At 42.9% G+C, this 13,767-nt stretch overlaps 1 protein-coding gene across 2 annotated transcripts in view; it reads left to right on the forward strand.

Annotated features, from left to right (window-relative positions):
• Window positions 1-13,767, forward strand: part of brf1a (BRF1 RNA polymerase III transcription initiation factor subunit a) — a 61,718-nt gene that overhangs the window by 29,929 nt on the left and 18,022 nt on the right. For both annotated transcript variants that reach the window (XM_064953650.1, XM_064953651.1), the window contains exons 13-16: window positions 5,979-6,040; window positions 6,168-6,249; window positions 10,765-10,820; window positions 11,735-12,003. In XM_064953650.1, the coding sequence (XP_064809722.1) occupies window positions 5,979-6,040; window positions 6,168-6,249; window positions 10,765-10,820; window positions 11,735-12,003 (469 nt within the window). The remainder of the gene's footprint in view (window positions 1-5,978; window positions 6,041-6,167; window positions 6,250-10,764; window positions 10,821-11,734; window positions 12,004-13,767) is intronic.

Below are 13,767 nucleotides of genomic sequence, written 5' to 3' on the forward strand. Positions count from 1 at the left end.
ACTGCATCGCCAGCTGTGCCACCAGAAACTCTGGGTTTGCGCCCAGGCTCTGTCGTGTCCATGGGGCGACGCACAATTGGCCTAGCGTCATCCGGGTTAGGGAGGGTTTGGCCGGTAGGGAAATCCTTGTCTCATCGCACACCAGCGACTCCTGCGACGGGCCAGGCGCAGTGCGCGCTAACCAAGGTTGCCAGGTGCACAGTGTTTCCGACACATTGGTGCGGCTGGCTTCCGGGTTGGATGCGTGCTGTGTTAAGAAGCAGTGCGGCTTGGTTGGGTTGTGTATCGGAGGACGTATGACTTTCAACCTTTGTCTCTCCCGAGCCCGTATGGGAGTTGTAGCGAAGAGACAAGATAGTAGCTACTAAACAATTGGAAACCACGAAATTGGGGAGAAAAGGGGTAAAATTCAAAAAATAAATAACTAAAGTGTTTTTATTTTGTAATTTATTTTTTAACTTAACTATATATTTTTCTAATTAACTTTACTTAAGTAAACTATATTTTTCGTAAGGGTAGCTTTAATGTAGCTTAACTTCTTCCGGTGTGAAGTAATTGGTAGCTTGGTAAACTATATTTTCAGAGTAGCTTCTCCAAAACTGGCGGGTTTGGGAGGGGCGGAGGTTCAAGGGTCCCCAGCTCAATGTTTGAAGCATTAAGTGGACAGAGTAGGACCTTGTCATTAGTACGGTGTCTTTCATCTGTGTGTGTGTGATCAGTTATGTTTTTGTGCACTGTTGGTTTGGGCACGGCTTAAGAGGAAAGGGAGGAGGGGTCCTTTTGAGTCTATTCATGTGTTTAAGATACTAAAGATGGAGTTGAGTAGACTAAACCAATCTGTCATCCATCCCTAACGCCTGTATTGAAGGTAGAGAGGATCTTCATGAGTCCAAAATGTTGGACCCGTTTCGAAATGGACCTGGGGCTTTGCCACCCGGACCTGATATGCATAAATTAATTCTTAAAACATAGAGACAGCTAGAGTGTGGGGAAAGTAATTTCTGCTACTTTATTAACTGGAGCTGATAAAGGGAGAGAGGTGCTGCTCTAGCAGGCAGGGAGGGGCCATACTGTGAGCAGATGAGAGATGAGACCGCAACCAAACAAGCATACTCGCACTATAGTAGACTAATAGTCTGCATAGTTAGGTTATTTATCATCCAATATGATTATGTAGTACCTGTCTTGACAGCATTAACCCGGGAGTTAACTAGCTAGGCTAATTGAGGCTGCAGTGAATATGCCTTCTCATCCTACAGTTACCTCTGTTCAGAATATTAAGTAGCAGCCTACCTGTTGTGGTTCTTGGTCATTGGTGCCCATCCTTCTCCAATAACTTTTTAATTCTGTAATTTATTCCATCTTCCATTGATTAAATATCTTCTAACTTTTGCCACACGCACAGGTTTTATACCTGCCGCTTTGTGCCACTTTGATTCATGATTGGCCAACATGCTACATGCGCCATGCTCCACTCATGAAAAGCAAGAGCAGCAGCATGAATAATAAAATGTCTCTTTCGCTATACTGCAGCAGTTGCGTTTGGATCTGTATGGGCCCTTCCGGACAAGTCAGTTAAAATTGCACATACCTGAGACCCGTGACAATCATATCGGATCCGACCCAGACCCGTGGTTTTATTTAGAAATCTCGATTGGAACCCTCTCTGTTCCCAGATCCGGTCTCTGGTACAGATGACTTCTAATTGAAGGGTGGAAACCAGAGGCATGACTAGAGATTGTTACAATAGGTGTGCTGTAGTTTAGACGCTCTAGTCTCTGAGTAGTGGCATATTCATTTACACTTGAGTCAGGGAGAGAGCAGCCAGTCTTGGCAAAGCTTTGTGACTCGGCAACCACATGATAACTCTGTCGCAAAAGTCTATATAGTTTTGTCTTCAGGGAGCACTGTCCTTTACCATTAGAGCAGGCATTGATTGAAGGCCTGTGTTTTCACCCAGGCACTTAGTCCAATCAATGACTTTGGGCCTGACCTTAACAGCATCACTGAGCACAGTCAGCCTCGGGCACTTTTTAAACGGCTCTGCTTTTATAGGCTGAGAATGTCAGCACTCAGCAAGGGCCATTTAAAGGTGTTGGGCCTCTGGATTTAGGTGAATCTTGGCACTTCCCTGAACCATTTCAGATGTTTGCGCAGAAAACAAACTTGTGCCTTATTTTCCCCCACATACCAGGTTTTGATTTGAAGGTCAATCAATCATTGGACAACCAAGCGCTCAAGGACTGGAGTTGTCCACTGCCAGTGCTTAAAGTCATTGGTAAATAAGTAGGCTCCTGCTTACCTAAGCATGGCTCCTGACACTCCAATTCTAAGACTACAGTTACTACTCTGTAAACTTACAGCTAAATATAATATAATTCAGAGAGCATAACGACCTCTGGTGTGTGAATATCTTAAGGCAGATCCAAGTGAACAGTGAGAACATCTCTAGTTGCTAATTTTGGGCTGTTTAAAGGTCTATTTAGAAGCTATTCAAGATGGAATAGAATCAAATGTTCACTGAGTCAGCAGCAGCACCACTCTACCCATCTGACCTACCTACCTGGGCTAGCCTTTAAACTGTGGTGTTTGCCAAATGTGAAGGAAGATAATCATAGAGGTCAGATGAAGCTACACACACACAAAGGTCCTCCGCTCTGTCATTTACATTCTCTGCCTGACATCTGGAGATGCCTCAATTCCACAGTGAGGAGGCGGAGATGTGGGGTGTTTTACAATGCCTAGGGGCAGTACAGTCTGTAGGGCCAGGGCCAGCATGACAGATGGCCGGATGGCCAGCCCCTCAGAGGAAGGTGGGGTAAGGTGACTACTGATGACATCATAGAGATATGCATATGTCGAAAGCGGGAAGATTAGGATAAAAACATTCTAGTATGTATTTTAATCTCTGCAGGCCTATTACACTTTGTCAGGAAGTCTCACAAAGCCCCTTTGTGATTTCAAATGTAAAACCAGGCTGATTATGTGTTTCCCAAGAGCTGCAGTAGTGTCTCCTAAGCTTGGTGAGATGCTGCATCATAGTCTGTGACACATGTCATATGAGCGATTCGTGACTGGACATGATCCGTCTCCATGGACTGGGGAGGAAAAGGAGATGCTCTGTCTGTAGCTCCCAGCCTGAGTGGAGATGACAGCTGCCGTTTACCACGGAGGAGCAGGAAGTCCTGTGCCTCAGGCTGTTACTTTCTCTCACTCACACACTCACTCACACAGGGTTTTAACTCGCTGTGCGTGCATCAGGGCTAAAACCTGTTTATTGATTTAGCATGGTGGAAACCAGGGAGCACAAACACAGGATTATGTCATAAGGACTGTCAAGGTACCATGATAACATATCTGAATGCTGTTTGATGTATGTGGTAGGGTTGGAACAGATAATGAAGTGGGCTGTAATGCTTGGTGGGTCCCTGTCCCAAGGTTAGTGATAGAGATGTGCTCAACATGGTGAACCAGCACACAGCTCTGCCCCCAGCAGCACTATGAAATCTATCACCAATCTCTCGCTCGCTCACTCTCGTTCTATCCATCTCTCTCGCCTTCCCTCTGGCTCAGGGCAGGGGCCCAGGCAGGTGGCTGAGTGGGAGTAGGGTCTGTCTGGGCTCAGTCAAGGTTAGGGAGGTCATATTTTAATGGGCTCTTCTTGCCTCAGCTTGGCCTAACCATGTCAGTCGGAGAATATTACACTTTATTTATTTCCTCTGCTCTGTTTGGTTGTCTTCAGCACAGAGCTGCCATGTAGTCTGCTTGACTTTATCACTGGGCTGGTTTTGCATGATGATGAGACTTGTCATGTTCTCAGGTTAAGGGAAAGCCTTGTGTTTGGAGCAGCGGTGTTGTTGGGGACCTCAAGGGAGTCTTGATGTTTCGGTAATAGTGATCCACCGTGAGCAGCACCATGCCACAAGCTGATTCATCCTGACGATCACAAACTCTGGAGAGTGTTTTCTGGACAGAGCGCGGAGAAGGGAGGAGGACGCAGAGATGCTCCCTTCTAATTTGCTGGACCATATTTTTTTTCTTTTTCCCCCGTGGTTTTGTCTCTCTGAAATATGGGCTCAAGGAGCTCAGCGACTCCATCTCTCTCTCTCTCTCTCTCTCTCTCTCTCTCTCTCTCTCACACTCACACACATAAGTGAAGCTCTGCGGTGTAGCATCTAATCTCTGACATCACATCAGAATTGGGTGTTTTTAGCTTGTGGACAGCCCTGACAGTTGATGATCTGACAGTGGTCTACCCTTCATTCCTCCCCTCCATGGTGGATTTGGAGTGCGTTCTAGAGTGCTCCAGGGGGAGGGGGATCTACTGGTAAAGAAGTGTTCATTGGGAAAGGAAAGGCCTAAGGAATCCCGGGGCTCGTGGCATTGATACACAGGGTGTGCTGTGCAAGAGTGTGTGAACAAAAACTGTAGAAGCCCATCTCCCACCATGATGTCATTTTTAAGAGGGTATTATTAAAGGAGAATATAATGTAAATTGCACTGCCTTTTATCCTGCTGCAAACAACACGTTAATTAATTTGCAGCTTGTCTCGATTTACTGCCTATTTTAATTTTTTATACTCCGGTACATTATTATTTTCTTCGTTTTTTCCACATCACATAGAGTATCATTATTTACTTTAATAATTTGTTTTGATAAAAGCAATGTAATTCTCATAGTTTAAGGAAATGAATTGAACTTGTCACCAGCCCTGTTCTCATGCTCCTCTGGATGAATAGCGTGTTCTCTGTCCGTCTCCTGTCTGGCGCAGCTGTCTAAGGCACTGCATCTCAGTGCTTGAGGCGTCACTACAGACACCATGGTTAGAATCCTGGCTATGTCACAACCGGCCGTGATTGGAAGTCCCATAGGGTGGCTCATAATTGGCCAAGCATCGCCCGGGTTTGGCCGGTGTAGGCCGTCATTGTAAATAAGAATTTGTTCTTAACTGACTCACCGAGTTAAATTGAAAAAATTCCCCTCACACTTCACTGAAGGGAACTTTTGAGATGGCTGGGCCAGACCTATTGGGACCTACTGAACACTACTGACTGGATTGCAACTTCTGTAATATTGCAGGTGTGTGTGTGTGTGTGTGTGTGTGGCGTGTCCTGTGCACCTGTCTCTCCTTAATTATCTGGGAAGCCTGTCTGGATATGTGTGGCACGGCTTTGAAGTGTGCTTCTGTGGTGAGTGTGTTAACCTAGGGAAGCATGGCTCTCTGAACACGTCAAACAGAGGTGACAGAAGTTAAACGGCTCCCATAAACCTGTCACGTTGCCTCTTACGACGCTATTCTCTTCCCTTTGACTGAGACTGTCTGTGTGTAGGCAGGCGAAGGAGTCTCACTTTATTAGAAAATGGCTAATCAAGGAGATTCATCTGTGTGTGAAAGCTGTTCTATTCTTTTCTTGCCGAAGTCAAACCCTCAATCATTTTGTCTCTGTTATCAAAGGTAATCAGACTTTTCCTTTGTGAGGAATGTTTTTTTTCCAGTCCATCATTGAAGTGTTGAGTTCCCTGGGATTTGAGAACACTCCTGTCTTGTCTCGGCATAAAGGTGGCTGTTTCTTCTCAGACAACCTGAACAATCACCAGAGGAAGGAGGGTAAAAATGGAAATGAGGCTTAGGAATCCATTGTCTCGCATCAAAATGCAAATTGACGTTTCAGCAACTCCATGAAAATAAAGCGTACCACAATCTTGAAAGCGTATTGTAATTGAAAAGACAATCTGTACAGGCAGATCTGCTTAAATCAGGCTTAAACCTATTACTTATTGTTTTTTTAATTTTATTTGTGGTGCTTATTATTTACTGAAACTCCAGGCACAATTGTTTTTGCAGAAACACACTGGATGAATTTTGTAAAGTGTTATCTGCTGTGGAATTGATATCTTTCTCCCAGAGTGGGTTGGCGTACCTGAGAACCTACAATACTTAACATTTCTAATAATTATGTTGAATTTATTTTTTCAGATGAGGATGCTGAAAATGGAGAGCTGGACTTGAGTGGTATTGATGATGATGAGATTGAGCTGGTATGTACTGTATTTTAATTTATGTTGCACCTAATATTGAACCATCTATTCATTCTGACTTTACAGGATTGCCAGCAAATAAAGCCTGGAAATGCATAACAGGTCATTTATGTACCATTCTCTGCAGTATCTTCTGAATGACAAAGAGGTGAAAATCAAGACTGAGCTTTGGCTGAAACAGAATGAAGACTACTTGAAAGAGCAGAAAGGTACAGCCACACCCAGGGGGTCTCTGTATTGCAAAATTCATGTGCTTAGTAATAGACGTCATTTGAACTGTACATTACTTTTTAATGTGTCAGGAATACAACTAGTCATGATATTTTTATCTGTCAAATAAATCACGTCAAAGTAGGCTACCTGTGCTTGTTCGCCCACTCAAATAATTCCAGCATCAAAACTGCATGTACAGCCTACTCACTCTATTTGATTAATGGAAATAAACATCTGTTACAAAACACCAAAATGTGTGCCCAATGACATTCAGCGATTGCCATTGATTAGGCCTAAATTAATTGATGTGTCTTGCTGACAAATTTAGCCTTTTCAGTTGAAATGGGGCTGAAACTGTCCCGGGGAAAATGGGACCGTCTCCCTAACACACATGGTCAACTTTCTAAACTAGGCTACAATGTGTATTACCATAAACTTCAAATAGGCCTTACCGGTAGCCAGTGTGTAGTAGTAAAAAAATATATAGGTCGTAAACGGTGAAAAAAGTAATGCTCCCGGTAATGTCAATGCATTTTTTTCTGAAAAAAGGTGGGTAAACGGCATTTACTTGAGTTTACCCTCGCTAGGCCTACACTACTGCCAGTAGCCTACCCTCTGTCAAGGCAATTTTAAACTCATGAACACACGCTGAATAGGAAGCATTCAATATAATACACGAGTTGATTTTTTTTTTTTTTTTTACATAGCACTACCTTTTCTTACATCAATGACACGACAGTTATTTGTCATTATTAAGCATTTAACAATTGAATTAGAACCATGAACTTAAACCCTGCACAAATCATGGATCTTGGAGATCTTGGAAAAAGCGCTATAAGTGTAACTGTCAACATAAATTTTCATTATGTGAAATTGATGGCCACCATTGTTCCTGTACCCAAGAATGCAAAGGTAACTGAACTAAATTACTATTTCCCCATAGAATTCACTGCCGTCATCATGAATTGCTTTGAGAGACTTGTCAAGGGTCATATTACCTCCAACTTACCTGTCACCCTAGACCCACTTCAATTTGCTTACCACCCCAATAGGTCCACAGACGATGCAATCGCCATCACACTGCACACTGCCCTATCCCATCTGGACAAGAGGAATACCTATGCAAGAATGCTGTTAATTGACTATAGCTTAGCATTCAACACCATAGTACCCTCCAAGCTCATCATTAAGCTCTGGGCCCTGGTTCTGAACTCCGCTCTGTGCAACTGAGTCGTGGACTTCCTGAAGGGCCGCCCCCAGGTGGTGAAGGTAGGAAACAACATCTCCACTTTGCTGATCCTCATCACTGGGGCCCCACAAAGGTGCATGCTCAGCCCCCTCCTGTACTTCCTGTTCACCCATGAGTGCATGGCCATTCACGCCTCCAACTCACTTATCAAGTTTACACACGAGACAGTAATAGGCTTGATTACCAACAACGATGAGACAGCCTACATGAGGAGGTGAGGGCTCTGGGAGTGTGGTGTCAGGAAAATAACCTCAATCAACGCCAACAAAACAAAGGACATGATCGTGGACGTCAGGAAACACCAGAGGGAGCACCCCCTATCCACATCAATAGGACAACAGTGGAGAAGGTGGAACGTTTTTTTACGTTTCTCTGCATACATATCATTGACAAACTGAAATGGTCCAGCCACACAGTGTGGTAAAGGCACAACAACGCCTCTTCAACCTCAGCAGGCTGAAGAATTTTGTCTTGTCACCTAAAACCCTCAAACTTTTACAGATGCACAATCGAGAGCATCCTGTCGGGCTGTATCACCGCCTGGTAGGGCAACTGTACCGCCTACAACCGCAGGGCTCTCCAGAGGGTGGTGCGGTCTACGCAACGCGTCACTGGGGGCAAACTACTTGCCCTCCAGGACACCTACAGCACCTAATATCACAGGAAGGCCAAAAAGATAATCAAGGACAACAACCACCCGAGCCACTGCCTGTTCACCCTCCTATCATCCAGAAGGAGAGGTCAGTACAGGTGCATCAAAGCTGGGACCGAGAGACTGAAAAACAGCTTCTATCTCAGGGCCATCAGACTGTTAAATGGCCATCACTAGCACAGAGAGGCTGCTGCCTACACACAGACTTGAAATCATTGGCCACTTTAATAAATGGAACACTCGTCACTTTAATGTTTACATATCTTGAATTACTCATCTCACATGTACAGTTGAAGTTGGAAATTTACATAGACTTAGGTTGGAGTCATTAACTTGTTTTTCAACCACTCCACACATTTCGTGTTAACAACTGGCAAGTCGGTTAGGACATCTACTTTGAATGACACAAGTAATTTTTCCAACAGTTGTTTACAGACAGATTATTTCACTTATAATTCACTGTATCACAATTCCAGTGGGTCAGAAGTTTACATACACTAAGTTGACTGTGCCTTCAAACAGCTTGGAAAAACCCAGAAAATTATGTCATGGCTTTAGAAGCTTCTGATAGGCTAATTTAGATAATTTGAGTCAATTGGAGGTGTACCTGTGAATGTATTTCAAGGCCTACCTTCAAACTCAGTGCCTCTTTGCTTGACATCATGGGAAAATCAAAATAAATCACAAGTCTGGTTCATCCTTGGTTGCAATTTCCAAACGCCTGAAGGTACTACGTTCATCTGTACAAACAATTGTACGCAAGTATAAACACCATGGGACCACGCAGCCGTCATACTGCTCAGGAAGGATACGTGTTCTGTCTCCTAGAGATGAATGTACTTTGTGAAAAGTGCAAATCAATCCGAGAACAGCAAAGGACCTTGTGAAGATGCTGGAGGAAACAGGTACAAAAGTATCTATATCCACAGTAAAACAAGTCCTATATCAACATAACCTGAAAGACCACTCAGCAAGGAAGAAGCCACTGCTCCAAAACCACCATAAAAAAGCCAGACTACGGTTTGAAACTGCACATGGGGACAATGATCGTACTTTTTGGAGAAATGTTCTCTGGTCTGATGAAACAAGAATAGAACTGTTTGGCCGTAATGACCATCGTTATGTTTGGAGGAAAAAGGGGGAGGCTTGCAAGCCCAAGAACACACCCCAACTGTGAAGCATGGGGTTGGCAGCATCATATTGTGGGGGTCCTTTGCTGCAGGAGGGACTGGTGCACTTTATGTAGTGAAAATTACATGGATATATTGAAGCAACACCTGCCCACATCATTGGTGGGCAGAACTGAAAAAGCGTGTGCGAGCAAGGAGGCCTACAAACCTGACTCAGTTACACCAATGGGCCAAAATTCACCCAATTTATTTTGGGATGCTTGTGGAAGGCTACCTGATACGTTTGACTCAAGTTAATCAATTTAAAGGCAATGATACCAAATACTAACTGAGTGTATGTAAACTTCTGACCCACTGGGAATGTGATGAAAGAAATAAAAGCTGAAACAAATCATTCTAATATTATTCTGACATTTCACATTCTTAAAATAAAGTGGTGAACCTAAGACAGGGAATTTTTACTAGGATTAAATGTCAGGAATTGTGAAACTGAGTTTAAATGTATTTGGCTAAAGTGTATGTAAACTTCTGACTTGTAAACTTCTGCAACTGTATATACTGTATTCTATACTATCTACTGTATCTTAGTCTGTGCCGCTCTGACATTGCTCATCCATATATTTATATTTTCTTAATTTCATTAATTTACTTAGATGTGTATTAGGTATTTGTTGTGAAATTGTTTTATATATTACTTGTTAGATATTGCTGCACTGTCGGAACTAGAAGCACGCCCACAATAACATCTGCTAAACACATGTATGTGACCAATAAGATTGGATTTGTTTCGCCGTAGAAACAGTTCCCATGGGCACAAATCCCAGACAATGTAATCTTATGTCATTACAAAATCAAATGCTTCTTACCGAAACTATCGGCATAGTATCATTAACGTATACTTATTGGATGCACATTGGTGTCTAGCTCTAGGCTAGTGATATTGTCGACTGTCAGCTGATCCAGGAAAGAAAACAAATATTGATAGACAATAATAAAGCAAAATAAATGGCCTACTTCTGGCCCCGGATGGTACAGAGAACATCAGTATCTGCACGCACCTGAGAAACAAAGCAGTGTGCGCTCTGAACAGCTGACTGACAAAGGCAAACGATGATAAATTAAATGCATTGGAATAAAGACTATTTTAATCACAAACGCATGCTGAAAATGAGGAAGTGCAAAGAAAAATCTATGCATGAAGGAGCTCAGCTGAGGTCAAAATACAGCACAACTGAGTGGACAGTGCCACCACATAGAAATAAATCATGACAGGTGGGGATGTTAATTTCATTGGAAGCTTTTATTTTCATATTTACCACTGCATTTTAAACAACTAGAAGAATGGTTAAATTAGCATTTATTTAGAGAGCCCCTGTGGCCACAACACACCAGGCACATATTGTAATAAACTGTTTTGTATTGACTCTTTACAAATAACTATATTTCCAATTGAATTCCCCCAATCCATTTATACTTTCAGAAAAGGAAGAGCGGATAGCGAAAGAGAAGGAGCTGGGGATTTACAAGGACAAGAAGGTAAATGCTGACAATCTAAAGCAGCGATTCTCAACTGGTGGGTTGCAACCCAAATTTGGGTCTTGGGAGGTTTTGAATGTGTTGCGAGTGTCTGAATAATACAAATAAACACTTAATTTTTTTGTCAAAATAAACCAGTCTGAACTTAAACTACTAAAATCAGGTAGGAAGTGTGTATAAATGATAATGAACCTGTTTTTTATTTTTCAATCAGTTCTCAATTTAGAATTATTAGCAGTGCCTTTAGTGGATTTGTTTTTTTTTTAATCTCACACCAGTGAGTTTAACATTCTTCATCAAGAATATGGGCAAAGTGGAATTATTGGCAATGGAAGAAGTTGGGACTGTTGTTCCTTTGTCATATAATTGGTGCATTTACTGTAAACATGTTCCAGATTGCATTTTGGCAACAACAACAAATCGTGACACGATTATTGGATCGCCATAGACAACCTGGTTCAATTTGGGTCCCGAGACTAAACCAGTTGTGAACCACTGGTATAAAGAAGCAGTGATCTTGGGGTGGCCTGGATATATGCTAAGCTGTGGTGTGTCAATGTGTGTGCATGTTTTCCACTCTAGTGGGTTTATCATTTCACGTCAGTATTTGGCAAGGCCCAGCCTCCTTGTTAGGTCCAACATCTGCTCTCTGGTTTTCACTAGCTGGATTAACTGCAGCGCAATAGATACCTAATGAGGTGTGGAGTCTTTGACAGCACTGATCCAACCACCTTATGCCATGTTGTCCAAATTCACAATCAGCCCCCTCCCATAATACTGCCGCATAGCTAGAGCATCCCTTTGTTGTGCAAAGTATAGTTACAAATGTACATTAAGCTAAAGCACTAATTTGCATAAGTAATTGCATTTGACTGGATACTGAGTGATTTGAAATCCCACTATGTGCCCTGCAGCCCAAGAGCTCCAAGAAGCGGGCTCCGATCCATGCCAGCACAGCCGACGAGGCCATAGAGAAGATGCTGGAGCAGAAGAAGATCTCCACTAAGATCAACTACGATATCCTGAAGGAACTGAATGTCAAGCCATGCGCCAGTCCAGCCCGCCAGACAGCAGAGTCTCCGAAAGGAGCCACCCCTGGAGCCCAGAGGCTGACTGGACGATACCGCAAACCCACCAATGTCCCTCTGAGCCTGGGCACACCACTCAGCAGCCTGGGCAAGAGGTGGGTGAATCAGAACCACAGGGTGACTCAGTCTATCTAATAATACCACTGCTTTTCACTGTCATATATTGTTCAATATATTCAGTATTGGCTGATTAAGCTTCAAGACTGACTGACGGCAGCAGTGTTGAATAAATGGGAGATGAATGGAAATGTGAGCGATGCAACAGTATTTTTGTCCTTCTCTGAGCTTCCTGTCTGTCACTAGGGAAACATGCCCACTTCAGAGCCTGTTGAAGCGATGTTGCTCCTCTTCTAAATAATGATGAGGCTGCACTTTTCCTCTAGCCTGGAATAATCACCAGTGACAACCAGACAGATGCTCGCATTCCTTTTTTTAGTTTTTCCGGAAGGCTGTGGACTCACTCAGACCGCCACTCACTCCCATGTGCTTCCCTGAGATTTACCTTTTCTTTCTGCCAGGATTTGCTTGATCTCATTCTCTCTTTCTTTCCCGCTTTCTCAACACACACATTCAGTATGTTATGATCCACTGTGAGGCTTTCTTCTGAAGTTAATCAGTTTCTTCAGTTTTGACTTTTGACTTTTCTGTTTGCTTGGAATTACTGAAATTGGTTTCCCAACTTTCCATTTTTTTTAACTCCCCAAAAACACTCAATAAATCAAATTTGTGTGGAACCGTCTTGCAGGTGTACAAGTCTTAGACCCAGCTCAGCCTAGACCCAGCTCAGCCTAGACCCAGCTCAGCCTAGAGCCAGCCTTTTAGTGACATCCAGGGGAGCCCCCCTTCCTAGTGCAGTAAGTGTTACTGGAGTCATCTAGTTGCAGCTCCTCCCTTCATCCTACCTTCTCAATCCATTTTCATGAGCTGCAATAAAAGATTGCAGAAATATTCCATACACACAAAAAGCTTATTTCTCAAAAAAGTTGTGCACAAATTTGTTTACATCCCTGTTAGTGAGCATTTTTCCATTGTCAAGAGCTGTTTCCAGAGAATTTAATCTTTATTTCTCTACCATAAGCCACCTCCATTGCCATTTTTGAGAATTTGTCAGTACGTCCAACCGGCCTCACAACCGCAGATCACATGTAACCACACCACACCAGCCCAGGAACTCAGGAACTCCACATCTTGCTACTTCACCTGCGGGATCATCTGAGACCAGCAACCTGATTTGTATTTCTGTCTGTAATAAAGCCCTTTTGTGGGGGAAAACTCATTCTGATTGGCTGGGCCTGGCTCCTCAGCCTTTATGAACTGTAACTCAGTAGAAGTGTTGAAATATAGTATGTTGCGTTTTATATTTTTGTTCAGTATAGTTGCACTACTCCAGTCAGAGTAGCCTAGCACTTCTTTAGAAAGCTGACGTTTACTGTAGCTTACACACTCAAGACATCTCCAGTTCCGTGTTTTTTTTCTGCTGTTGAAGATTGCTTCATGAACCTTTCCCCCCTTTAAGAATTACAATTTTCCCTCCAACTGTCCACCCGTACATAAAAAAAAATGCATTCATGTCAGTAAATGATTCATGTACATTATGGTTATTGAATCATTCATTGTACACTTTCAACATTTGTTTTTCCTGAATGGAACAGTGCTTTTGCTAGCAGGTAGCTTTTAAGACTCACATCCACTTGCTGAGAAAAATTGGAACTTTGCACTTTAGTTCTGCTTGCTCAACAAACATAGTTTTAACCACAAGACGGGATCACACCATGGTTTATCCAAACAGTTACTTTTTCTATATCACTGTTGATAATTTGGCATCTTTGCTGTACCTCAGAAATGGTGACATTCAAATG

This window comes from Oncorhynchus masou, chromosome 32 (assembly GCF_036934945.1).
Source record: "Oncorhynchus masou masou isolate Uvic2021 chromosome 32, UVic_Omas_1.1, whole genome shotgun sequence".
Taxonomy (NCBI): Eukaryota; Metazoa; Chordata; class Actinopteri; order Salmoniformes; family Salmonidae; genus Oncorhynchus; species Oncorhynchus masou.